This window comes from Mustela lutreola, chromosome 4 (assembly GCF_030435805.1).
Source record: "Mustela lutreola isolate mMusLut2 chromosome 4, mMusLut2.pri, whole genome shotgun sequence".
NCBI classification, from domain to species: domain Eukaryota; kingdom Metazoa; phylum Chordata; class Mammalia; order Carnivora; family Mustelidae; genus Mustela; species Mustela lutreola.
In genome coordinates, this window is record NC_081293.1 from 196,899,933 (window position 1) to 196,926,219 (window position 26,287).

Sequence of the window (26,287 nt, forward strand, 5' to 3'; positions counted from 1 at the left end):
GGCTGGGGTCCCATTGGGACCGTGCTGTGTTCTGGCCTTGGCCCAGGGAGGGGCACTGTAGGAGACAGCTGGCGGTGGGTGGTCCAGGTGTGCGTGCCTCCCCAGTCCTGATGGGGGGGCCTTCTCTCCTGCAGACTCCTTTGTGAACAGCCAGGAGTGGACCCTGAGCCGCTCGGTTCCGGAGCTTAAAGTGGTGAGTGAGATCTGGGGGGGCCCCAGGCCGCCCTGGGACAGGGTGGGCACAGGCCAGTGCAATGGGTCCGGGCGATGCTTCCCCGGCTTCCAGTCCCCGCCTTCTCTGGATTTGGCCTTTCTCTGTGGCCTCCCACTTCTGTTCTGCTTTCTCTTCTGGTCCTTCCTTCTGGCCCTTCTTCTGAGGGTCCTCCGTCTTTCCTGCCCGGTGTCTTCTCTCTCGCCCCTGACCACTGCTCTCGCTCCTTCCTCTCTCGCAGGGCATTGTGGGGAACCTGTCTAGCGGGAAGTCGGCCCTGGTGCACCGCTATCTGACAGGCACCTATGTCCAGGAGGAGTCCCCGGAAGGTGAGCGTCACAGGCTTGCCTGGGCTGTGAGGCTGGCCGCTCTGCCCCCTCTGGCTCCTGGCTGTCGTTTGTGCCCGGGGGCTGGAGCCCCTCAGCCATCCGGTCCCTCCTGTCTCCTCTGTCGGTAGCTGTGGGCTCCCCCCGGCTTGGGGCCTGACCGTGCACTCTGTCCTAGGGGGTCGGTTTAAGAAGGAGATTGTGGTGGATGGCCAGAGTTACCTGCTGCTGATCCGAGATGAAGGAGGCCCCCCTGAGCTCCAGGTGATGCTCCTGCCCTGGCCCTGGGCCACTGGTTGGGCCTGGGCAAAGCTGTGTGTGTGCAGAAGGGTGCGGCGCCCGCCCAAGAATGGGTGTGGGTAGTAATTCTGCTCGGTCCCCCTAGTTTGCTGCCTGGGTGGATGCGGTGGTGTTCGTGTTCAGCCTGGAGGATGAAATCAGCTTCCAGACGGTGTACAACTACTTCCTGCGGCTCTGCAGCTTCCGTAACGCCAGCGAGGTGCCCATGGTGTTGGTGGGCACGCAGGGTGAGCGGGCCCGCTGGGCCGTTCTGGCGGGGGGTGGGGGGATGGAGGTGCGCGGGGCCAGGGGAGAAAGCCCCCTGCTATTATCGCTTGGTTCTGAGCCCCTCCTCTGTCGCCTCAGAGCGGGCACCACCTCCTTGCTCCCCGCGTGCTGGACCCTCCCCAGCTGGGGCCTCCCACCTGTGTGACGATCGTGTCCACGTCTTGGGGGATGCGTAAACGGAGCGGCTAGCTCGTTTCCACTCCCAGTCGGAGGCCGAGCTGGAACAAGGCCTGGACGCCCGGATGCTCGCGCTCTGCGTGGTCCTCTGGCACCCTCGGAGCCCACGCTGCCCGCCTGTCCCCGTCCGTGGCACCGCTTCTCAGCAGGCTGAGTAAAGGCCCCCCTCCCACCTCCCGCAGACGCCATCAGTGCCGCCAACCCACGGGTTATCGATGACAGCAGGGCCCGCAAGCTCTCCACGGACTTGAAGCGCTGCACCTACTATGAGACGTGCGCGACCTATGGGCTCAACGTGGAGCGTGTCTTCCAGGATGGTAACGCGGGCGCGGGGCTTGGGGGGGGGGCACGCCCAGAGCAGGGGCCCAGGAGGCTCTGTGGCCGGTGGGGCTGTGCGCCCTGGGGGGCAGCTCTAAGCTGGGCTTCTCCCTTTTCCCCAGAGGGGTAACTGACTCTGCTGTCCCCTGCAGTGGCCCAGAAGGTAGTGGCCTTGCGGAAGAAGCAGCAGCTGGCCATCGGGCCCTGCAAGTCACTGCCCAACTCCCCCAGCCACTCGGCAGTATCCGCCGCCTCCATCCCGGCCGTGCACATCAACCAGGTGCGGCCAGCCTCCCTGCCTCCCACGCGCGTCCTCCCCTGGCCCCTGTCATCCTGTCTGCCTGCCTGTGTGTCCCACACACCCCCCGCCCCTCCCCTTGTCCCCTGTGTGGTCTCCCGCCTTGTGATTAGTGTGAAAGCGCTGGCTTGAGCTCCCCGTTGCCTGCACGACTGGCCCGGCCTCCCCTGTGCCCCAGAGTGACAGTCTCCCGCTTGTCCCCGTCCCTGCTGCCGCCTGTCTTGCCCCGGAGCCCCGGAGGCTAGCTCGGGAGCCGCTCCCCGTGGAACCATACTTGGGGGGCACTGAGGGGCTCTCCCAGGCCTGCTCCCTCCTCACCAGGGGGCCCTGCAGTTACAAGGGCAGCACGGGTCCCCCTAGGGGCCAGCGGCCTTTGTGCCGTGTGGGGTGTGAGCCGTGTGTTGAGCCACGTCCCGCTGGCGTTCCTCCTGTGTCTCCGCTGGGGATGCCGGCCCACTTCCTGCTTGGTTAATTTGGGGCCCTCGGCATTTGGGCCGGTGCTTCCTTCTGGAGCTTCTGCAGTCCGTCCCCTGCTCTGCAGAAAGCCCCGCCATGGGCACAGGTGCGCTGGCTTCAGCAGTCCAGCCGACCGTCTCCGCTCTCTTTCTGTCGAGAGCTGGAGTCTCGAGGGCCCCCGGCCCCCCGGCTTTCCGATGGCGGCCCGGTTGCCTTTCCAGAGGCCCTTCCTTCGTGCTTCGGGAGCCAGCAGGGGTTTCCGTGGGAGCGTCCCCACCTGCAAGGAAGGGAGAGCGCTGGGTCTTTCCGCGCGCCAGCCAGCAGAGGTCGGGCGTGATGGCCTGCGGGCCCTGCCGTGTGGCTCTGTGGCCAAGGGGCAGCCGTTGGGGGCATTTTGCACATTTTGTGCAGGGGAGGACTCGAGGAGGCTGTCAGGGCGGGGCGCGTTCTCTGCTAGCGAGCCTCCTGCGGGCAGCGAGGGAGCAGGCCTCGCTGTGCCGCGCGTGTGTCCTGGCTCCCGGGAGCAGCTGCGGCCGTGCGCTTTCTGTCCCCACCCTGTGCTCCCCTCTGTCTCTCTTCCGTTCTCCCTCTGTCCCGTATCTGCTGCTTCCTCTGCGAGCAGTCTCGGCTCCTGGCCACACTCGGCCTCGGCTCTCACGTAGCCCTGCCCCCCGGCGCACACGCTGTCCGGGAGGGGACCTCAGCCTCCCTGGGCACCCTGCGCCCAACCCTGACCTCCCACATCTTCGGCCCGTGTCACAGACTTGGGGGCTCATCCAAGGGGACCTGCTCCCTCATGCCCGACACCGTCCCCCGCCCCAACCGTGAGGCAGGGCTCCCCTGCCCCTGGCACTTACCCTGACCCTTTTCGGCTCACGGGCAGGCGTGGTAGCACGCCTGCGGGGACCCTAGCCAGGCAGCCCCGGACCGCGGGGGCTGGCTCGCGCCGGCCTCCTCTCCTGCCCCGCGAGCCCCAGGCCAGGTCCCCCCACCACAGGGGCCCCCAGCTCCCGCCTGCCACCCGGCCCCGGGCCCGCTCCCCCTCAGCAGCCCTCAGCAGCCCTCTCTGTCCTCAGGCCACGAATGGCGGCAGCAGCGCCTTCAGCGACTACTCCTCCTCAGTCCCCTCCACCCCCAGCGTCAGCCAGCGGGAGCTGCGCATCGAGACCGTGGCGGCCTCCTCCACCCCCACACCCGTCCGCAAGCAGTCCAAGCGGCGCTCCAACATCTTCACGGTATGTGCCCTGCGCGCCGCCCTCCCACCGGCCCGGCCGCTGGCACTGGCGAGGCAGGGCCCGGCCCCCAGCCCCCCACCGGGAGGGCGCAGGCCAGAGCCACGGATGCGGGGCCACAGCAGCCCGAGTCAGCAAGACGCCATCCACACAGACACACGCCGCTTCTCTAGGCTCCTTCCCCGTGCCCTCCTGCACATCCAGACTCTTCTAGACGGTTTCTCTGAGCCTTCAGGGGACCGCCTGCGGCCAACACACACAGGCCCTCCTGTCTCTGCCGCACACTACCCCCCACCCCTTCCAGCTCGGGGGGCTTGTCGGCCCCAGCTGGAGGCAAGTTCAGACACGTCTGCTCTGATGCCCCCGGCACCCTCGATTCCACAGTTGGGGGTCAGGCCCCCACGGCTTTGCCCGAGGCTACACGGAGGGTCAGCCGGCAGAGCTAGAACTGGGGCTCAGAGCTCCTCGTCCACGTCCCGCTCCTTCTCCGTGACCTTAGCTTCCTGCCTGCTGCTACGGCGGCTCCGCTGAGGGCCTACATGACTTCCCCTGGGTCTTGGCTCCTGCGGCCTAGCCTGCACCCCACTGCCCGGCCTTGGGCCCCCATACGGGCTCGTCCTCTCCCCTCTTAGACCTCCCACGTGGGACCCACATCCCTTGCGCAGCTAGAGGCCCAGCCCCTCGACCCCTGGGCGCCCCCAGTCTGCTGGCTGTCCAGGCCCGGCCCCTGAGACCCAGTGCCTGCCCCACACTCTCAGCTTCCGGCTGGGACTCGGCCGGGCCCTTCTGGGAGCCCTGGGTCAGGCGCAGGCGGGGCAGCTGCCCGTGCGGCTTCGCAGGAGATCCCTCGGTGCTTCCGCGTCAGTCCGCGCGCGCCTCTCTCCGAGCAGCAGGGCTTGGCTCTCGGCCTGGTCCTGGGTCCGGCTGGCCCGGCAGGCCCTGCCAGGCGCTGAGGAGCCCCGTCCAGACAGAGCCCGTGCCCCCAGGCCTCGTCCATTCATTCTCGCCTCCGCCTGCCCAGCACACCGCTGCCCGGTCTGCCCACCCCTGTCCCCGCTGTGCCTGCCTCGTGCCCCCTCCTCGTCTCTGCTGACGGCCGCTGCTGCGCATGGCACTTCCCCAGCCCCAGCCTGCCTCGACTCGAAGCATCTCGTTTCTGTTCATGCCCATTGAGCCACGCACCGCCCTGGGCTGCCTGCTTGTGCCCACCGTCGCAGAGCCCGCCCCCCGGGTGCCTGTGTTTGCGGTGGCCGCTGTCTGCGCCCCTGCTCCCTCTACCCCATCCAGAACCTCCCACTTCCTCCGCTGCCGGGCCTGCTGTCCTTCCTGCTGCCCTCTGCCCGGCGTCCACGCCCGGCTCACAGCCTCCTCGCCGCGGCCCTCCCGCTCCTTGCCCCGCGCTCCCCGCTGCCTGCTAGGCTGCCTCCGCCTGCCGTCCAGTCTCCCCCGGGCCCTTTCCCTCTCTCCATCCTCACTGTGGCGACCTTATTTTTTCTTTTTCATTGTTTCCATGGTGACCTCCCTTGCGCCATTGTCCACGAGGAGGCCTCGAGACCCGTCCGTCTCTCGGGGTGCGTCTCGGGACCTCCCCACCATCGTCGCTGTCGGGGTCACCTTCTTGCCCTTGTCATCGTCCCCAGCAGAGCCACGCCTGCTCCGTGGCCGGTGTCCCTGTGACCCACCCCCTGGATGTGGCCATCGATGTCCCCAGTCTCCCCCGTGACCTCATGTACTCATTGTGTTGCCACTCTTGCCCTGCTTCCCATCCTGGGGGGCTGCCCCTCTGGGCTCCCAGGGAACCCTCTGGTGGTTGGTTGGGGGCCTCTTGGCTCACCAGCCTGGCCGTGGCAGGCTGCACCCCCCTCCCCCCATGCAGCTCTTTGGTCCGGGGGCCTGGTGGCAGCGGTCTCATCCACCTTCCTCCTCCCTGGTAGGGGCAGAGGCTGTGGCGTCCAGGAGAAGCCGGGGGCAGGTGCTGATGGTGGGGCTGTGGGCAGAGGCCTCTGGCCTGGTTCTTCCCGCTCCCGTGGTTGTGCGTCCCCGACCTGCAGGGGGCAGTCCTGTGCCCCCAGCCTGTGCCCTGGGCTCCTGGTGGCCTGGGAGAACTGGAAGGGATGGGGGCCCCAGCCGCCCAGTGGCGATCATTCCCGATGAGCTGGACCGCCCAGCGGCCCCTGCCGCCACCGCCTCGTCCTCGTGCTCCTCCTCCTCCTCCTCCTCCTCTTCATCCCGCTGCCGCCTCTCCCCAGGCACCTGGGTCTCTGCCCTCACCAGTGCTGACCGACTCGTGTGGGGCTTGAGTATAACTTGCCAAAATCTTTATTCTTTCGATATTTGCAGATATGTGCCACTGTTTCCAACTTTTCATCAACAAAAAGGCCTTTCCAACTCCTTCCAAATTAGAAGACCAGGTGGTGACACACAGCACCTCTGGACATTCTCCCCTGTCGGGGCCGGAGGCGGGCCGGGCCCTGGGACTGCTCTCAGATGAGAAGCGGCCGCCGTGCTCCCCACTCCAGAGACCCACAGGAACCTTTGTAACTAACCCCCACCCCCAGGGAAGGCTAGGAACGCTGGAGCCCGCGGCTGGGGGCTGCCGGGGGACCAGGCCCAGCTGGACGCGTGCGCCAGGCTCGCTGCATGGAGAAGAAGGGAGCTCGGCCCCACGCCCGGCGCCAGGCCAGCGCAACAAGGCCCAGAGGGGCGGGGGCGTCCAAGCGCCCGGCCCGGCCCAGCCGCTCCTGGGGGGAGCTTTCCTGCCCCTCCCCCCTCTGCTCCTTCCTGCATGGACTTCTGCGTTCCTGCTCCGCTCCTCCGGACGCCACAGCCGCCGCCGCGCGCTTGCCTTTCCCCCCCTTGGCCTCCCCGTTTCCTAGGATCCGCGTTGGGGCGGGCTCTGCCCCAGGAGCCCGGCAGGGGCGCAGGGCCTCTTCTGGCCTCTCTCCTCTCTCTCTCCATCCACTGTGCCCCTCGGGCCTCGCCGACCGCGCTCGGTGCAACGTGCCGTGTGGTGTCTGTGCCGCAGACGGGCCACCGCCCACTCACTTCTGGACTTTGCTCTCCCTGGTTATCGTGCCCCGTGCGCCCCGCTCTCCCTCAGCCCCACCGTCCACCTCTCCTCGCCCCCTCCCTTCTCTTAAGCCCCAGCCCCCTGGGCTGCGTGCGGGCTCCTCGCGCCCTCGGTATTCCGTGTCCTCGCTCTCCTGTAAGGGGCGGGCCTGGCTCAGTGACCTGTGCTGCTCTGTATGGTGCCGTGTGTAAGAATAAACCCATTGGACTACTCGTGTCTCCGTTCCTTCCCGGTCCCGCCGCCCCGGCCCTGCCCCTGCTAGGGCCTGCCCAGGAGGAGGGAGGCGGGGAGGGCAGGGGAGTGCAGGTGGGCTGCTGTCCCCCGTGGACCCTGGGCCCCCCGTAACACGCCTCTTCTTTTCTCTTGCAGTCTCGGAAGGGGGCTGACCTGGACCGGGAGAAGAAGGCCGCCGACTGCAAGGTGGACAGCATCGGGAGCGGCCGGGCCATCCCCATCAAACAGGTCAGCATTTCTTTCCCTGGTGGCCAGAGAGTGGAGGACATGAGGGACAAGGCTCAGGGAACATCGGTCGATGGTCCTTTTGTTCCGGGCCCCTGGGGCATGTGGCCTGAATGTCTGGGAGGAGCTGCCGCCTGGGCTGGAGGCATCCCTTGGCTGCTCTGGCGGCTGTGGCAGCTCCTCCGCACGGCCACACGGGGGCAGCAGAGAGCCGCCTGCCGTCCTCCTCGGCTCTCCTGCTGGGCATTAGGAGTTGGGTGGCCCCGAGGACCTGTCCCACTCCCCTACTCCCCACTCCGGGAAAAGGAACTCCCGGGAGAGCACCCTGAGGGGCACGCCGAGGGCAGCTCCCTGCCCGGTGCTCATCGGTGCCGTTTTCTCCGTGGGAGCCTCTGTTCCCTGGAAAAGCTGAGTTGAGCCGCCCCCTCCCGGGCGCCTCCTTTCCGAGTCTCTGCCTGGCAGGGCTGGGCCTCCGGGAGCTTGGAGCTTCCCAGAACCCCCGAGTGGGTCCAGGGTCTGGAAAAAGACCTTGAACACAGTAGGGCGTCCTTGTGCGGAGATGGTGGTGTGTGGGGCAGGGCTGTGGGGCTGCTGAGTAGATAGTCAAGGTTTGGCCCTCCAGGCCGGGCCTTCTGGGGGCCGTGGGCAGTCTGACGGAATTCCTCTGTTCATGTGGGGTTCTGACCCACGGTGAAGGTCCGTTCAGAACGGAGAGCCCAGAGAGGGTGTCCGGTCCCGGAGGGCGGGTGGTGAACTACCTGTTGCTCCAGGCCCTGTGTCCCTGCTTCCATCCGGCCCTGGGACGTCCACATACAGGGCCTGGCAGGTGCAGCTCCGGCAGGATCACCTGGGGAGGCCGGGGCAGTGCCCAGCCTCCTCGCCGGTCTCTGTGCGTCTGGGTGCAGCATCGGACCCCAGAGACCTGTGGATGGTGTGACTGCCTGTCTCCGGGTGGTGCAGACCCAGTGCCTCACGCAGGCCGGACACTCTCTGCTTGGGGCGCGAGTGCTCTCGGAACCGGATGCACGCAGGACCATGTAATGCGTGAACGAACGCTACTTCCAGGGTGCTTAGTTTGAGATAAGGGTAGCCCCGGATGTCTCCTTCCTGTTTGGGGTACAGGCTAATTTGTCAGTTCCCTGAATCCCCCACATGGAGGGCAGGGGGAGCTGAGGGATGGGGTGGAGCCCTGTGAACTTGCACCTGGGCTCTGGCCCCCCACCCCAGGCCGGCTGGGTCGCCTGGCTGGTTCAGGCCACTAAAGCTCAAGGACCCCCCAGTAGGGGCGGACCCTTCGGGGGGTGGGAGGTGGGGGAGTGGGGGAAGCAACCTGAGGTGCTCTTGAGCCACAGCGGGGGTCCTGGTGTGGGGGTGGGGACCGTCCACGCTCTGGTTTTCACAGCCCCTTGGCCCTTCCTGGTGCTTCTCCCCAACCTCCAGCTGCCCAGGGCCCACGTGGCCCCCTTCCTGCCCTCGTGTCCCGGTCTCCCCAGCCCGTTCCTTCCCCTCCCCCCCACTCCTGCTGGGAGTGGAGATTGCATTTCAGTTGCCATTTGCATTCCCAATCAATCCGGACTCCGCAATTAAGCCGGCTGGCGGAGCTGGGAGGGAGGCGGCGGCGGAACGGGTCCTCTGGGGGCTGTCGTCTCCGCACCGCTCCCATTCTGCCCCAGATTGCTTCCTGCTCCGCCGTGCGCAGCCGGCCGGCCAGGGAGGGGAGCAGGAACCCCCGTAGCTCGTCTCCCTCCTTGGAAGGCCGGGTGTGCAGGAATGGGAAGCAGGCCTGGCAGCCGGGCCTTTAATGCTCATTCCGGGTCCCGGCACGCGCGGGTGGGCAGGTGCGAGGCAGGTGAGAGGCAGGCCGGGGAGGGGGCGCTGCGAGTGGGCGGCGGGTCCAGTCCCTGGCCAGCTGTGCTCGCTTTCCTCCTGCCAGTCCTCCCACGCCCCCGCGGACAGCGCACTTGCTGAGCTCATTAGCACCCGGCCTGGGCGAAGGAGGGGCCGGAGCGCGGGAGTGCTGGGTAGGAGAGGGTTCCCTCCCAGCAAGAACCCCCGCACCCCCCAGCCCGGCATCCTGATCCCGATTCTGTGTCTGAAAGAGGGAGGAGGTCGGTTCTCCCTACCCTCCGGGGAAACTGAGGCCGAGGCAGTCAACGTGACTTGTCTGATATTGAGGGCTAGCTGGGGGCAGACACGGGAGCAGAGCCTGGCTTCCCTCTCCCATGACCCAGAGCTGGGAGGGACCCAGGAGGGAAGGGCTTCAATGTGAGGCAGATGAAGGGTCCAGTGAAGGAAGGCAGGGCTCCAGTGGGAAGGATGTGAGAACAGAGGCTCGAGCAGAATCCCCCGCTGAAGGCCGGGGGTGTGGAAGGGAGGCAGAAGAGGAGCAGCTGAGCTGTGGCCGTGGCCCTCCCAGCCGTGGCCCTCCAGCCCTCCCGGAGGCCCCAGGCGGAGGCTGGGGGCTGCCTTCTCCAGAATGTGGCCCTCGGTCCCGAGGGGTGTGGTCTGCAGGCAGGGCGGAAGGAGCAGCTGTACTCGTGTCTCATTTCTGGCCAGGGAGGGGGTGGATGCCATGCCCAGAAGCAGGTCACTGAGGCTCCTTTGCAGACCACAGGGCAGGGGTCCGACTGCCTTCGGGAATATTCTACCCATACGGTCTAGTGAAGGTCCCATCGATACCACTTTGTTCAGTTGCTTCTTATGAGGACGGGGTCTCTCCCACGGAGGGGGACCAAGACGTAGAGTGTGTCCTCGAGTGATCCAGAACTCCCAGCTTGATATCCTGTGGCTGCACCTCCCACGACGGCATCTGTCTTTTGAGGGCGGCGGGAAGAGGGCGATGGAGAGGAGGGAGTGGTAGCAAGATCGGAAACATCTGCTGAGGCGGGAGACTGTCGCCCCTTCGGGGTTCCCACGGGGCAGATCAGGCAGGAGGGCCTGGTGGCCCCTTGGCGCACCTGCTCCGTTCAGGACCAAGCCTTCTCTTCGGAAGTGTGAGAGATTGGGGGTTTATCCCGCAGCCTGGGGCCCAGGACCCTAGCCGATGCTGTTTCCTCACACTCGAGTCCCTCGATCTCTGTTTTTTCTTCCTCGTCTTAGAACCACGCCTCCGTCTCTCAAGGAGGAGCTGGTACAGAGTCACACCTTCGAGCTCCCCCTTTTTGGTGCCCGCTGGGGTGGACTCCGGGTGCTTCCCCTGCTCTCCTAGCCTCTGCTGGCCCTGATGCCTCCCCGCTTGAGACCCTTTTGTGGGGCTCTCCCCTCGGGGGCGTTCTGTCTGGTCGCTGCCCTCTGGCTTCCCCGGCGCACCTCCAGAGACATTTCTTGGGCGTCTGCTGTGTCCGGGGCCTGGTCATGGTGCTGAGGGCGTGTCTGTGAACAGGACACACGGACAGCCTCGCTCCTGCGGGGCCCGTGTTCGTCCCACCGCTCCTGTCCCCGCAACACTGAGTCTCATGGGCTCGCCCAGAGAGTCCCGTTCTGGGCTCAGTGGCTGGGGCTCGCACTGCGGTGTCTGGGGCATTCTAGGGATTTCTGCCCTGTTCACCCTGGAGACATACGGCTGGAGCGGCACTGCCCTCCAGGTGCTGGCCTGGCCCCAGGCCTTTGGGGAGATGGGGTCGGTGGGGGGAGGTCCATGGGCCGGTTGGAGGTAGCCACCAGCTCCTGTCCTCATAGTCTCTCCCCTCTGACAAGGACAGGAGGTGGAGGATGTGTCACAGTGACCTTGTGTCACTGTGCGCTTCCTGGGGCCTGTCACGTGTGGGGCTGGCGCCGTCCCTGACCCGGCCTCTGTCCTCAGGGCGTGCTGCTGAAGCGAAGCGGCAAATCCCTGAACAAGGAGTGGAAGAAGAAGTACGTGACGCTCTGCGACAACGGGCTGCTTACCTACCACCCCAGCCTGCACGTGAGTCTGCGGGGGGGGGGGGGGGGGGCGGCCTGCGGGGAGCTGGGTGGCCGGGGGGAGGGGGCGGAGTCTAGGCCTCAGTGAGGGGAGCCTAGCGGGGAGCAGGCCTCAGTGAGTTCCGGGGCACTTGCCCTTCAGAAAGGACTGCACTGGGGTGGCTCGGGAGCCTCACAGACCCCGAGACGCCAGCCCGGGCCGAGCACTTAGCCACGAAGCCGGCGTGGTGGCGGAGCCCTTCGGAGAGAGCACAGCCCCCGGGAGCGGCTGCCTCGGCAGCCCACGTGCTCCTTGTTCAGAGAGCTGGGCTGGGCCCGTTTCCATGGAATTGGTGAAGTTGAGGTGCCGGTGGTTGTCAGCCAGTTGTCTTAGGGCAGCCACATCAGCAGGGGGATCCCTGGGTTCCTAGGCCCCGGGGTGACCATTAAGCCGGGGCTGCCGGGAAGGGCACGGGTCATCTGGGGAAGGGGAGCCCCGGACTGGTGGTGGTGGTGGGTGGAGGGGTCTGGAGGGTGTTGGCCTCTGCCGTGGCAGGGTGTCGGGGCGCGGCAATGGCGGAGTGGCCCCGTGATGGCTCCCCTACCCTTCCCGCCTCCCCCCTCCCCTCGCTGCGTGGCTCCCACACACAGCTGTCACCGGAATCCATCTCTGTCACCGCCCCACTGTGGGGCTAATGAGTTCTCCTCCGAAGCCCCTCCGGCACAGCACGTGGGCTGGCCCCACCCCCGGCCCGGAAGCTCAGGACCTGCCTCAGAGGGCCCCTGGTCCGTCTCTGAATCTGCACGAGGTGTCAGGCCCGACCCAGGGGGTCCTGGGGTCCCTGGTGCCAGCCCTAACTGGGGCCGAGAAGATGCACCGAGGCCGGGCCTGGGGGGAGCTGGTGGGCAGTCCCCTTCCGGTCAGGACGGAGCCCAGCCTTACCCTCCTGGGCTTCTCCCTGTCTGACTCCTTGAGCGCTGGTCCTTCTCCCCCTTAACTCAGGGGCCAAAGGCTGCTGGCCCGACTTGGGCGGCTGCCTCGTGCACAGACCTGGTCCTGTGGCTGAGTCCGTGAAAGGCAGCGAGGCATAGGTGTCTTAGGAAGTCCCGGGGCCTCCCGCAGGCTCTGGCCTCTGTCCCGGAGTGGTGGCAGAGCTACCGCGCCCCAGCCGAGAGCAGCCACTGTGCCCGTTCGTAGGCCAGCCTCGTGCCTCCTAACTCCCAGCCAGTCGTACTTGTCCGTCCCCCCCGCCGCCCCCCTGGCCGGCGGGGCTGGGAGCGAGCCTAGGGAAGCAGCCCAGCTTCCCCCCGCCGTGCTGGGGTAGCCTTGGCTTTCCCCCTTCGCTGCCTCCATCCCCGTTCTGTCTGCTCTGTGCTGCTCAAGTTGGGCCACGTCCCTTCTGCTTGTCCCCATGTCCCAGGTGTTGGAGGAGGCCCAGTGTGGAGCAGAGGGATAGGAAAGAGGTCTTGGGACGTGGAGGAAAGCATTGGGTGCTTGTGTTTGGCTTGGGTTTGGGAAGGGAAGGGAATGCTTTTACGCCCAGCAGTTGAGCGAGCAGAACCGCGACCGCCTGGATCACCCTGCCTCTGGCTGAGCTGGTACCTGGGCCTGTGACTTTGCCGCAAAGCGGGATGCAGGTTTTTCTGTGCTACACCCAGAGTGCCCCTCTTCGGGGCTGGCTGAGAAGGTGACTGGAGGGTTCACACCATCCAGGCAAGTGTTGCCTAGACTGTTGATGAGGAGGACGGAGGGCACTGACGGGCTGCCTGCCTGGGCCGCTCGGAGGAGCTCAGATGCCCTTCCGGCGTGTTGGACTGGGTGCGGCTGGGTGCGTGCAGGGGCCTGGCACGGAGTCCAGGTGCCGTGGGCTTCCAGGCCCGTCCTTGCTTTCCTGCAAGGTGAGTCTTAAGAGGCAGGTGGCTCTGCTGCCCACCCCCTGACCCAGCCAGGCCCCCTCTTGTCTGGGCCACGGGGCCTCAGGAATAGGTTGAGGGAAAGGCTGGGCTGTGGGCACAGGCGCTCGGTCTGCTCTTCACTGGCTGCCCGTTGGCTCTGGCATCAAAATGTAGGTCCTCCTGCACACGAGAGGCCAGGAGGCGCTGGCTCACGCGGAGAGCGGCAGCCCTGCCCCGTGGATGCTTCTCTTCCCGTCCGCGACACACAGGTCAGGTGGGAGAGGTGTGGGGACGGCGAAAGTAGGCGCGAAGGCCGCACGGGGGTCGTCCCGTGCCACCGTGTGAACAGGGTCAAGTCCGTGCTAGCGAAGGCCTCCCGCGCCGTCTGCCCCTCGCTTCCTGACCTCCTCCCATGGTGGCTGCCCTTTCCCAAGCGGCGCGGGCTTCTTGGTCCACGGCTGCAAGCGGGCACCCCCCGGCCGGCTTCCCAGGAGGTTCCCTCCACGGGGGAGCTGTGCGGGCCCCCCAGAGGTGCACACGCCCCTCGCGGCCTTGTCTGCTGCCATCACGGCCCAGGGGTGACTCACCTTCTGCCGGAGGAAGGGCTGCCGGGCCGGCCTCGAGCCTCACGCCCCATCCTCGCCTGGCCCGAGAGAGCCCGCCACGGCCTCCCCCATTTGCAGCCCGCGGAGCCATTCACACAATCACCTTCTGTTAATTCTATCTGCAACATCAATTAAATTGTTTGTAGAAACTAATTGAATGTGGCTTAATCACACATCTTAATAGCTTTCCACGCTCTGAACTCGTTGTTAATTCCAGTAATAAAACGAGATGAGAACGCTGGCTGGGTAATTAGCGAGGAGGCTGGGGAAGAAATTGCTGTTTGATGGTGGGTAATAAAGGCAGCCGCGGTGACCGCTCTCCTGAGCCGCCGCCGCCGCCGCCGCCGCCGCCGCGCTCCCTGTTCTGCTGACGGAGGGAAACGCCGTCACGCTGCCCCCGCTGTCCCCGTCCCTGCTACCGCTCCGCGCGCTCCGTGCGGGGACGCTGTCCCCGGGTCGGGTGCTGGCTCCCAGCCTGGTGCTGGAGCCGGGCATGGAGCCCAAGGGTCCCGGCCCGCAGTGCCACGAGCGCCGTCTGTCCGTCCGCTGTGGTCCGGCTGCTCCCGGGGACCAGGCCCCTCACGGCGGCCGCTGACTGGTGTTCCTGGTGCGGGGTCGGCGTCTGGCCATGTCCCGACGCAGGCATCCCCAGGCCGTCTCGGGGACTGTTGCCGCGGCCGTGACCTCCTTGTGAACTAGAGCGGCCCGAGCCCCTCCCCCAGGAGAGGGACTGCAGCTGTGCCTTCGGCCCAGCCAGCTGTTGACAGTCGTCTGGAACAGCGGATCCAAGATGTGACCGTGTGCAGGGACCCGGGCCGGGTGCGTGCCAAAGCCGGGTCAGTGGGACGTGGGGCCCGAGACTGTGAGGCGGCCCCATGCTGGACGCCGGGCCCAGAGCAGGACCCCAGGGGGCCTGCAGTGCCTGGGCAGGGGGGCTGAGTTTGCTGGAGGACAGACGGCTAGAGGGGACACAGGGCGGGGGCAGGAAAGGACCTCCTGGGTTTCTTTCCTTCCCCAGCACCAGGGCACGGAGGCTTCGCACAGGGCCAGAACCCTGACAGCAGGGTACAGTTTGGGGGGGCTCATCACGGGAGTCCGTCCACAGGTGGAGACTGCTCCCCCGGCCCCCTGAGCCCAAGGCTGGGCCTGGCACCTTCTATGCACAGACGCAGCCCCGAGCTGCGTGGGAGGGAGCTCCTCCGGGCGCCCGCCGCTGGGGGTCACTCTCCTCGGGGCCCGACTAGGCCCCTCTGTCCTGAAGGGCATCTCCGGGCCTGGCCAGTCCTCACTGCAGCTGGCTGGGGCCCAGGAGATCACTGCACTCCCGTCCCCACGGCCCTCCCACGGGTCCCCTCCCCCGATGACCCGCCTCGGAGGTGAACCTGGCATGGGGTGCCACTTCCTTGTTCTTGTTTCTCTTCCTGGCCGGACACTTGCACTTTCTCATGGTTCCTTGGTGCCGGGTGACCCCTTTCTACTGGATGTTCTCTTGGTCCCAGAGCGAAGGCCAGCCGTAAGCCCCTGCTCGGCCCCTGCCCTTGCCTTGCTTCCCAAACGGCAGCGCTCTCCACCTGCACTGTCAAGTCGAGGACGCCGTCCCTCCCCCCGAAGCCAAGGGGTGAGGAGGTGGGAAGGGCTGCTGGGCGACAGGAGGTCTGACGGGCGCGCTAGACGGACCCCCGGACCGGGTCCACAGGGAGCTGAGGGCAGGTCCTGACGGAGGAGAGCAGATCAGGGTCTGAACCGGGGAGCTCCGGAGATCAGTGGACACCTCCCACCTGGATTCTGCTCTCCGGAAGGGATTTTGGCCACATTTTATCTGGGACGTGAGCTGGGAAGGTACTAGAAGGGACCAGAGGGTCTCGCAGGTACTAGAAACAGGGAAATGGGAGATGGGAGTCTGCCATCGGGCAAGGAGACCGCAGCAGCCGTGGGGAGAGCTCAGGCCCTGGCCAGGCTCGGGGTTAGAGCAGGAAGCTGACGGGCCGGCTCTGCTTGGTGGCCCCACGTGGCCGCTCCACCATGGGCCTCACAGGCCATGTCCAGATGGCAGGAATGGTGGGGGCCCAAGACGCCAAGTGGCTCCCACCCTCTGGGGCCCTCGGGGGGCTGACTGAGTGCCTGGGCCTGGGACATCTGCCTTCAGTGCGCAGCCCTGGGAGTCCACAGAGCCTGTTCTTGAGTCGCTTCTCCCACCTTCTGACGGTGTCACCTCGGGCAGGTTAGCCTTTGTCAGCCTCGGTTCCTTCAGCTGTAAAGTAGCCCTGGTCACCTCTGCCAGGAGGGTCACGTGAGGGGCGGTGTGCCCCTGTGGGCATGAATGCCCGGCCCTGTGAATGGGCAGGGGCTGGGGGGGGGCACGATGATACCGGCTGCTGTTACTGTGCTCATCAGGCGCCCCACTGGCGTCTGTGGAACCGGGGACCTGTCTCTGTGCTCCGAAGGTTTCTTTTTAATTGTTCAAGGGATGCTTATCGTCGGGCACTGTTGTCAGGAGTGAGGGCTGTTCTAGGCTTTGCGGTTCCCTGCCCTCAGCTCTGGGGTCCAGGCCTTTCTCTCTGCCCTGCTCCTGCGCCCTGCTGCCTGCGTCCCCCTAGAGCTGCCCTGGATCCCCAGTACCCTGGGTGTCGCCCAGACCTGGACATCCTCCGTAGGCTTCACTGTCCTGCTTTCTAAACCTCGGGCCTCCCCTCCCCTCCCCTTCCCTGCAGCACCGGGGAATGGGGGGGATGAGTGAGCTGGCAGGTGAGCGCCGGAGACGAGGAGCGGCGCTAACACGTGTTCGTCTGTCTGCGTGGCCCCTAGGATTACATGCAGAACATCCACGGCAAAGAGATCGACCTGCTGCGGACCACAGTGAAAGTGCCAGGAAAGCGCCTGCCCCGCGCCACCCCTGCCACGGCCCCAGGCACCAGCCCGAGGGCCAACGGCCTGGCCTCGGAGCGCAGCACCTCGCAGCTGGGCGGGGGCACAGGTGAGGGGCTGCTGCGGGCAGGGGTGAGGGCGCCCGGAGAGCGAGGCCGCTTTGCTCGGCGAGATCGGGGAGGGCGGCTGTGGAGGCCCGAGGAGGTGGGCGCTGTGGGGCTTCCCTCTGTCCCAGCCAGCCTGGGTGCTCGGGGCTCCCGGTGTGCTCGTCCCCCCGAGTCCTGCTCAGCCAGATGCGTTTGCCCAGGCGCTGGCCTCTTGGGACCAGGTTGAGGGAGCGGCCGGCACGGGGCCGGGCAGGCGGTGTGGAGATCGGGATGGGGCCAGACAGCCTCGTGCTGCCGGTGGCCGTCTGCAGTCCTGGCACTGTTTCTCCTCAGCGGGAACCAACCGGGGCGGGTGGCGGTGGGCGTGGGGTCTCGCATGCGGAGTAGCATCGCAGCCCGGCGTGCGCTGGGGGGCAGCTGGGGGGGTGGACGCGGCCGGGGCTCCCTGGAGCTCACCTGGCGAGCACGCTGGGGTCTGCAGCGAGAGGTCGGGTCTCCGCTCAGAGAGGACTGAGCTTCGGGAGAAGCTGGAGGCCAGGCGGACTCTGCCACGCGTCTGGCGGGGTCGGGAGAAGAGCTAGAGGCCCAGAGACTCGGAACTCACGGTGCGGCAGCTCTTCCTTGAGCGCCGCTTACCTTTCTAGATGCCGCTGTGAGTTTGGGTGAATGATGCTTAGGGGTCTTTCTGTCCCCAGCTCTGCCTGCCTCGCTAGGCCCCTGGGGCTCCTAAGCCACTGTCCCTCCCCAGTCCCCAGGCCCCAGATCTGCCTTGGCATTTCCAAGACTTCACTCTCCCTCTGCTGTCCCAGGTGACTGGACCCCCTTTTGCGCCCAGAAACAGCTGCTTACGACACTGTCCTGCCCTCCCAGGGGCTGCCAGCGCGTCCCTGCCCCGGGGTGCTCTGCTCATCAAAGTCCTAGGCCACTAGGGACATTCAGTTGACGGGAGCTGGGTGCTAAGTCTGGAGTGGATGGAACAGGCCCTCTCAAAAGGCTGGTAGGACCCACACTGCACAACTCTGGGTCCAGAGAAGAAGGCCAGACGGTGGCCTCCTTGTCGGAGGCACAGGGACACCTGGCTCCCTGGCCCGTGGCCTGTGTTCGGCTCCGCTGGACAGTCGGGGGTCACAGGGAGGGGCGGGGTGCCGTCGGCTGATGGACACGTGTTGCAGAGCTGCTCTAGGTCAGGCTCCTTTTGCTCCGTGAAGCTGCGATGCTCCGCCCCATTCGATGGATGAGGAAACAGGCTCAGTGAGGCTCAGTAACTTGTCTGTAGAATTCCGCAGTCAGTGGTAGAGCTGGGGTTTGGACCGGAGTGTGCCTGATTTGAAAAGCCATGTTTTACCCTCTAAGCCACCCCGAGCTTGTAGAGAAGCCCGTGAACCGTGCAGAGGGAGAGCTCCAATGGACTAAGGGAAGGAAGAAAGCTAGTGAGAAAAGCACCCCCTCTTTGTGGGGCAGGCAGTGGGGGGCACTGCTGAGAGCCTCCCATGGGGGTGCACTGGGGCAGGTGAGGGGGGGGTCCAGTGGTAAGAACTGTCGCCCCAGGCAGTCCTCAGGGCTCTGCGCGGAGGGCTATGTCTGGGCTGCTGGGAGGTCACGGGCGAGCAAGGGCAGGGGGGCTGGGGATCTGCCAGGGCCCTGAGCTCTCCCGGAGCTGCACCCACAGGTGCACAGTGAGAGGCAGCCTCTGATCTGGCTTGGTGCGTTCGTATCCCACGGAGGAAGAGGAAGTATCCGTACTCTGAAGCCGGGGGTGGGGGGGAGCCTTGCCTGGAAGTCAGGTAGCAAGACTGGGCTGTTTCCCCAAAGGGAGGGACACAGTAAGACACTCTGTCCTGTCGCAGTCCTGGGCCCTTTGAGCCTTCCCCTGGGGGGCAGAAGTGCACACGAAGAGACCCACGGTGCCCTCACCCGCAGGACGACCAGCACCCACGGACACACGCCAGCCTCCCCCGAGCCCGTGTCCCCTCCACCACACACGCCAGCGCCGACCTCATGCACACTCACACATGTCTCCCGCTCACCGGGCGATGTTAACATCTCATTATCTTTGTTACTGTAATTACATTATCCGCTGCTTTATGCAGAATTATCCTCCGAGGACTAATTGATGGCTCCATGTTTAATTCATTAATCATTAGCATCAAATTCGACAATTACAGTGCACACTGATTGTGGGATTGCAGGCGTAATGAGGGAAGAATTAACAAAGAAAAGGGAAAGCACTTTCCCTCCCTCGGGATTTTGAGTTGGGGGGCTTGGGGAGGAAGTGGGGCCTGGGGTGGCTTTGGGTGGGGCTCGGGAGGAGGCAGGGATAAGATTTGGAGCCCAGGAGGGGACGGATGCAGGACCGGGGGGGCAGAAGCAAGGTCTCTGAGAAGTTTGGACCGGCGTCTGCCTCTCTGGAAGGGCTCCTGCCAGGGAGCTGAGGGGCCCCTGAGGGAGGCTGAGCTGGCAGGGACCCGGGAGTCCGGAGTGGCAGGGAGGCGGGGTTCCGGAGAGGAAGCGTCAGCACGCTGCCTTGAGGGGACTGGAAATGGGGTCGGCTGGAGGGCGGCGTGGGCACCTCGCGTGTGCTCGGGAGCACTCACTGTGGGTCTGGTCCTGCCTGGGGTGTTAGGACGAGCACAACAGAAATCCAAAACCCGCCTTCCACCTCTCCGCATCGCATGGTCCCCGGAGCATTAGGGATGTCTGGCCTGTTTCTTTACCTTCTAGTGGCTTCCGCCCAGGGCTTCCATTCTTAGACTTCCAGAAACCCCACCGGTGTCCTCCCGGCACTGGTTTGAGGCTGAGTGTGCCGCCTGCTCTCGCGCACTTCGTTCCTCTCCAGGCCCTGTCTCTGCCTCCTTACTAATCTCGGCCCCTGGCCTGCTCTCCTGCCTTGCGTTCCGAGGTGTGACACCTCGCTTATGGCCCTCCCGGCCCCCCGTCCTCAGACTCCCCACCACCGCCGCCTTCGGGCCTCGGTCTCCGTCCATGGTCCTTATGTGGACTGAGGGGAGAGGGCAGTGGAGGTCCTCGAATTGTCGTGGGCTCCGAGGCCCCGTGGCTCTCCCTTGGGCTCCCTGCAGGGACTGGGTGCTGAGGGAGGGAGGCGGGACAGCTCGGAGGGCACAGGGGTCCCTGCCGGCCTGGGGCCTCGGCGCTCCTGGAGCCTTTGGTTCCCCTTGGCTCTGCCATTCTTCCCTGATGGGAAACGAAAGATTAATTTTCTCCAGCCCAACAGGATAATTACTAATACTAATTAGACATAATTACTTGAATCTGATACACTTATTTCTCGTCAGAATGGCATCAAAGCTGAGGCAGAGCTTTGGCATATGCGGACTAGAACGTGGGGTGCAGGGGCCTGGTCCGGAGGCGGGGGGGCTGGGGGCGATGGCCAGACAAGGAGCACCACGGAGAGGGGGTCAGCGCCACGTGCCCCCTTCTCTCGGCTCCCAGGAAGGGGACGGAGGTGGCGAGGGGTGTGAGATGCGAGACCAGCTGCCTCCTGAGGTGTCAGGGACCCCAGGCGAGGCCTCTTGGTCTCCAGTAAGCCTGGCCCAGTACTGGTAAAGCCCTCATTTGGGGTCAGTATTCTGCCAGAACTTCCTGAGTTCTGCCTGCAGCGTTACTTTCAGGAAGGTCTGTGTACCCGTCCGCAGCCTCCCTTCCCAGTCTGACCCTCCCCCCTCCCCCCACCCCGCCCCCAGGTGCCCCCTACTCGGCCAGCAACCCGGCCTGGGCTGGCCCTCGCCCTGAGGGGCTGCACCAGCGCTCCTGCTCCGTGTCCAGCGCCGACCAGTGGAGTGATGCCCTGCCCCCAGGTACGCAGGCCCCGCACACAACACAGGAGGGCAGGCTGGCCGTGTGGGGTTGGAGCCCAGGCCCAGGGGAGGGCCCCTGCCAGAGCTTGTCGCAGGGGGCCGCAGGCCCAAGGCGCGGCTCTGAGACACGGACTCCAGCCCCCATCCCTTCTCCAGCGGCCCAGGCCAGCTTCCTGCCCCTTTACCCCTTCGCTGGCCCTGGGCCCTGCCAGCGGCCGGCCGGTGCCTGAGACCTTCCCTTCCCTTCCCTCCGCAGCTTCTCTGCCCACCCGCAGCCGTCCCAGCGCTGGTGGCGGCTGGTGGCAGCTCCCGCTTCCCCATCAGCCCCCTGCGCACCAGCTCATCAGCCTCACCGCGGGGGGGACAGGGAAGCGGCTGAGCGGGGAGGGCGGAGGCTGGGGGCTCGGAACACGTTTTGATGGCGGCAACCTGCCCGCCACGGAGAGGCGGGTTCCTGGATGATAGGGTTCGGGATCCAGAAAGGCAGTTTTCCTACCCGCGCCGCCTCCAGCAGGCGGGGGCCCATCCCGTCCAGCGGGCCAGACTCTCCCTTCGCTCACCTTCCTCTGAACTTCCCTTGGCTTGTCTTACATTCCCTCCCGTTTCGTCCATTTTCGTTCCTCGCTGACACATCTCCACTCTTCCCTTCCCCTATTTTTAATCCCTCTTTGGCGCACGTGGACACACACACACACACACACACACACTGCCCCCCCCCCCCCGCAATCTTACTCCCATAGGTGTCCCTTGGCCCCTGTCCCCTCCCGGGCAGGTCCACTCCGCCCCCTTCCCCCCTTCGCCTCCGGCTGGGCAGTAGGTGCCCGGCCAGGCCCGAGGCCCATAGACTCTTTTCCTGGACCTCCCCCGCCGCGTCCCCCTGGCAGAACTAACCCCAGTCTGAGCCCCGAGTGCAGGAAGGAAGGGGCGCTCGCAGCACAGGGCGGCAACCCAACTCCCGACCCAAGTCTGAGCCTCCTTGGGGCGAGTGACTGTGGAGCCCTTGAGAAGGGGAGCTGGGGGGCTTCCCAGCGTCACTGTCCTGACTGTGCGGGGCCTGGATAGGGCCCCTCTGTTGAGTCTGGAAGGAGGCAGGCAGGGAGGGAGGGAGCGTGTCTGCCTCTAATGAAGTTTGACATTTAGTGGTGAGCGCCGGGCGGGGTGTGGGAGACGGGAGCTTGATTAGCGCGCTCTAATTGACAGTAATTAGGCAGCTCCCTGATTGTTTCTAATTCTGCTATTAATTGTGAGGAGCGGGGAGTGTGATTGAGGATAAATTTGGTGCGGAGCTGCTGGGGCTTCAGCTCCCTGTGAGTTCCCTGGGCCGCCTGCCGCCCCTCCGGGCTGCGGAGCTCTGCTCTAGCCAGCCATTCCTCCTCGCCTCCATCCTGCCCTGCCCGAGTTCCCCACACTCCCCTCTCTCCCCTCTCCTCCTCCTCTGGGCTGGGGAAGCTCAGGGGTTGGTTGGGACTGGCCTGGCCTGGCAGACCCCTCCCTCGGCAGCTGGGGGTGGGGGGGGCGCTCCCAGTGGCACTAGGCAGGTCACATGCTCTGCCCCCCACCCTCCCCTCTTCCCACACTTCTCCAACTCTCCCCTCCCCAGCCAGTGGCCCAGCTGAGGTGCTCAGTTCCAGCCCCAAGCTGGAGCCTCCCCCATCTCCCCACTCCAACCGGAAGAAGCACTGGCGGAAAAAGAGCACCGGGACCCCCCGACCAGACGGCCCCAGCAGTGCTGCTGAAGGTTAGGGGGACCTACAGGGAACCCGGGGCACAGGAGGCGGGCTGTGGGGCTCGGGGATAGCACTCTCAGAGCAACCCCATTTTCTCCGTTCTAAGAGCGAGTGCTGTGTGTAAGTAACTGTAACTATAGTTCCACTTCTTTCGGTCATCCGGACTTGGTATCTTAGAAAAGCTCCTCCTTCTGCCTAATTAAAACCCTTTCTGCTAAAATGTGAACCTTTTAATCCTTGGAGAAGGTGAAAGACAGCAGGTGGCTACTCCAGTAACTCTTCCAGACTTGCGGGCAGGACCCGTGTTTCCTGTGGCTCTTGTATCACCCACTGAGCTTGATGAGTGCTGGGTATACAATAGGTGCTTAATACGTGTGTAGGAGCTGGCTAAGTCTCTCCTGACTGGTCTTCAGGTTAAGGAATTCCAGCTCCTCAAGGCCTTTCTCGTAATCTGGTGTTAATCATAGCACTCCTCTGATTTTCTCCAAAGTCTCTTCAAAATGTTCCTCTTCTCCATGGTTGGAGTCTTTCCGCTCCCACCTAAGTCTAAGCTAGACCGATGCGCAGTGTCTCACTTCTCCGATTGCCACGGCAGGGGTGTGGGCCGGAGGGTGGAGATGGCCTCCGTGGGGAAGAGCTACCTCTCCGGCCTACCTGTGGGAGAGTGATGCTTAGCGGTCCTGGCCGGAGCCCAGCTGCACCAGGGAACCGGGCCCCCCACACGGGGCGGCGATTCTGTGGTTCAGAGGCTGTGTGGAGAGCAGGGCGATGTGGGCTGGTGGAGCCCAGGGAAGGAAGGGGCATCAGCGTCCTTCTAGGAGACAGTTCCTGTCGAGGGTGCTCTGAGAGCAGGAGCCCAGCAGGAAGACTCCCAGGGACAGTGTGTCCCTGGGTAGAACCTGGGACCCAGGCCTTTGGCTCTGGCTCCGCGTGCCTCCCCCCAGGCCCGAGTTCCCTCCGCAGGCCCCCGGACACATCCACACCGCTGGTTAGGAGCTGTTCAGCCACAGGGTGGTGGCCGTTGGTGTGGGGATTCGTGTGGCTCTGCTGGTCTAAGCGGAACGGAGCTTGGGGTCCCAGTGCAGCCCACCGTGCACGTCATGGGCGCTGTCCTAAGGGCCCTGTCTGCTCACCCAGCCCAGCTCGTGGGGAGAACGTCTCCTCTCCCCATCCGCTTGTCCTTCCTGTCTGTGCCCGGGGAGTGGGGGAGGGGCCGCTCCCAGGAGCCCCACGCCCGACGCAGTCAGGAATATTGGGTTTAATGAGCTGCAAAATGAGGCGGCTGCAGCTGACGCATACCGATGGTGCCCACGCCCGCCTCCCCCGCCCGCTCCCAGCATCGCCTCCTAGCACCCCGCCGCACCCTTCCCCAGACGCTCCCCGCTGCTTTCTCCAGGGAGCGTCCCGCTCCGAATTGCACACCCTCTCCGGCGGGGCAGGGGGGCGGAAGCCACGCACCCCGCTTTGCCTCCCTGCAGTCGGGCTCCGCAGGTGGTCGGGCGCGGAGCGGGTGAGGGCCCCTGCGCACGGCTGCGAGTGGCCCCGGAGCGCGGCCTCGGGGCCGGGATGCCGGGAGAGGAGACCCTGGGGGGGCAGAGCTGTGGTGGCGGCCGTGGCAGTGGGGCGCCCTGCCCTGACGGCGGCGATCACCCCCGTCTCCCACAGAGGCCGAGGAGTCGTTTGAGTTCGTGGTGGTGTCCCTCACCGGGCAGACGTGGCACTTCGAGGCCTCGACGGCAGAGGAGCGGGAGCTGTGGGTCCAGAGCGTGCAGGCCCAGATCCTCGCCAGCTTGCAGGGCTGCCGCAGCGCCAAGGACAAGGTTGGCACGGAGGCTGCACGGGGGCGGGACCCCAGGCGGCCTCGTGACTGACCGGCCGCCCCTTGTCTCTCCCCTGGCGCAGACTCGACTGGGGAACCAGAACGCGGCCCTGGCTGTGCAGGCCGTGCGCACCGTGCGTGGCAACAGCTTCTGCATTGACTGCGACGCCCCCAGTGAGTGCGGAGGCCAGCAGGGCCGGGTCGGGTGGGCTTCGAGAACTGCGGCCCAGAGGCTTGTGGTCGGCCCTGAGAGAAGGGGGGCGGTCTTTCCTGGAGTCTTCGTCTGGCTGCCCGTGGACCTCACGATGCTTCCTGTCCTCCCCTAGATCCAGACTGGGCCAGCTTGAACCTGGGCGCCCTGATGTGCATTGAGTGCTCGGGGACCCACCGACACCTGGGGGCTCACCTCTCCCGGGTCCGCTCCCTGGACCTCGACGACTGGCCGCCCGAGCTGCTGGCTGTCATGACCGCAATGGGCAACGCTTTGGCCAACAGCGTCTGGGAGGGGGCCCTGGATGGCTATGCCAAGCCCGGGCCGGACGCCTGCAGGTGAGTGGCCAGGGGCACGGGGAGCTGGCAGAAAGGGCGGGGCGTTGGCGCCCCAGATCGGGGAAACAGGGCTGGCGTGGAGTGGCGACAGTCATGTTCTAAGGGTTAAAAGTGGCCGTTGCTCTGCTTGGCTGTTGGCCCCTTGGGGTGCCCCTCCCCCTCCCCGCCTGTCACTCAGGCTCCTCACAACAAGAGGCCCTTTCTGAGCCTTATCAGCAGGTCAGGGGCCAGCGGGAGGCGCATGCGCAGCGCCCTATCGCTGGTGGCGTGAAGGCCCGAGCCGGAGCCCGGAGATGGGGAGAATGGGTGGGAGATAGGCTGGTGCGTGGGCCCCGTGGAGGCCCCCCGCCCGCTTTGTTCCAGCAGGGCCAGATAAGCCGCCGGGGGGAGCCCTGCCCGGAATCCGGCTGCCCTCTCAGCCCCCCAGGGGCCTCCCTTCAGTGTTCCTTCCTTTCAGCTGTTTCCACCCGCCCTGCACTCCCCCTGCGAGCCCTCCCGCCTCGGGCCTGTCTCTTCACTGCTCTGTCCTAGGCTTCCTCTGTTCCTTCCGATTTCCCCCTGGGGTGTCGTGTCGGTCCCCGAGCACCCCCCCCAGCCCCCGCCCGTTGGCTCGGGCCCTTGCTCGGCTCACGCCCCGGTGGGCCTGCGTTGCAGAGAGGAGAAGGAGCGCTGGATTCGGGCCAAGTACGAACAGAAGCTCTTCCTGGCCCCGCTGCCGAGCTCGGACGTGCCGCTGGGCCAGCAGCTGCTCCGGGCCGTGGTGGAGGATGACCTGCGGCTGCTGGTGATGCTTCTGGCTCATGGGTCCAAGGAGGAGGTGAACGAGACGTACGGGGACGGCGACGGGCGGACGGCTCTCCATCTCTCCAGCGCCATGGCCAACGTCGTCTTCACGCAGCTGCTCATCTGGGTGAGTTGTGGGCTCCCCGCGGGCCTTTCCAGTCCCACCCTGGAGGGCTCCTCGGACCTGGCTGAGCTTTTCGCCCCGGCCCTCGGAAAGCCACCTCTCCTTCTTGCCCCAAGAACCCCCACCGTTCTTGCCACGTCACGCCGACTGTGACACTTTCTTCCGCAGTACGGGGTGGATGTGCGGAGCCGGGACGCCCGGGGCCTGACTCCGCTGGCTTACGCGCGTCGGGCCGGCAGCCAGGAGTGCGCAGACATCCTGATCCAGCACGGCTGTCCTGGGGAGGGCTGCGGCTTAGCACCTGCCCCCAACAGAGAGCCCGCCAACGGTACCAGCGCTTCTGCGGAGCTGCACCGAAGTCCTAGCCTTCTGTAAAGCCCGCAGGACTCCGTGGCCTGGGGCCCCGCCTCCCTCCAGGCGCTGAGGGAAGCCAAGGCAGAGACTGAGAAGCAGGGGCGCGCGGAAAGGAAGGAGAGGAGTCGAAGAGTCGGAGAAGAGCGCAGTGGGAGAGACAGAGGGACCAGAGGCGACATGTGCGACTCGAGCTGCCGCAGAGAGGGAGTGGAACTACTCTAGCCCTCTACCCTACGGTGCCACTGCAAAGGGACGGGACCCTTTGGAGGTACCTGTGAGGAGAGGGGAGCAGGACCTCTCCCTCCTCCAGAGTCCTACCTTCCACTGCCAGCCCCCTAGAAGCCTTCATCCTAAAACGGAGCCTGGACGGACAGACAAGTCGGGGGGTGCTGGAGGAAAGAGGCGAGGAGGTGATCGGAGAGTCCCGTGTAAATGTGTACATTGGAGTATTTATGTTTGTGTACATATCTGGTGTGTGTGTGACGAGCCAGTAAACCAGACGTGTGTGGCCTTGTTTCCCTCCTCTATCCACACCTTCCAGAAGGGCCCATCCGTTCAGCTCTGCCTGTTTCTGTGCTCCTGTCTTCTCCTGCCTGTACTCTGGGACTGCCTTGAGTGGGTCAGCAGCACCGCCGCCCCCTGGACGG

General features: G+C 65.7%; 1 protein-coding gene across 8 annotated transcripts in view; it reads left to right on the plus strand.

The window, feature by feature from the left end:
* Nucleotides 1-26,184, plus strand: part of AGAP3 (ArfGAP with GTPase domain, ankyrin repeat and PH domain 3) — a 52,015-nt gene extending 25,831 nt beyond the window's left edge. For 2 of the 8 annotated variants that reach the window (XM_059172256.1, XM_059172253.1), the window contains exons 2-18: nt 135-193; nt 453-540; nt 716-801; nt 923-1,064; nt 1,464-1,598; nt 1,752-1,879; nt 3,430-3,588; nt 7,025-7,117; nt 10,917-11,021; nt 16,303-16,471; nt 20,171-20,284; nt 21,885-22,022; nt 23,677-23,831; nt 23,914-24,004; nt 24,157-24,379; nt 25,034-25,289; nt 25,455-26,184. In XM_059172256.1, coding sequence (XP_059028239.1) covers nt 135-193; nt 453-540; nt 716-801; nt 923-1,064; nt 1,464-1,598; nt 1,752-1,879; nt 3,430-3,588; nt 7,025-7,117; nt 10,917-11,021; nt 16,303-16,471; nt 20,171-20,284; nt 21,885-22,022; nt 23,677-23,831; nt 23,914-24,004; nt 24,157-24,379; nt 25,034-25,289; nt 25,455-25,661 — 2,348 coding nt within the window. In that variant the 3' untranslated portion in view covers nt 25,662-26,184. Of the gene's footprint in view, nt 1-134; nt 194-452; nt 541-715; nt 802-922; nt 1,065-1,463; nt 1,599-1,751; nt 1,880-3,429; nt 3,589-5,925; nt 6,866-7,024; nt 7,118-10,916; nt 11,022-16,302; nt 16,472-20,170; nt 20,285-21,884; nt 22,023-23,676; nt 23,832-23,913; nt 24,005-24,156; nt 24,380-25,033; nt 25,290-25,454 lie in introns of those variants that run through there. The other 6 variants (XM_059172257.1, XM_059172255.1, XM_059172259.1 and 3 more) reach the window with 4 other exon arrangements.
* Nucleotides 26,185-26,287: the final 103 nt, after the last annotated feature.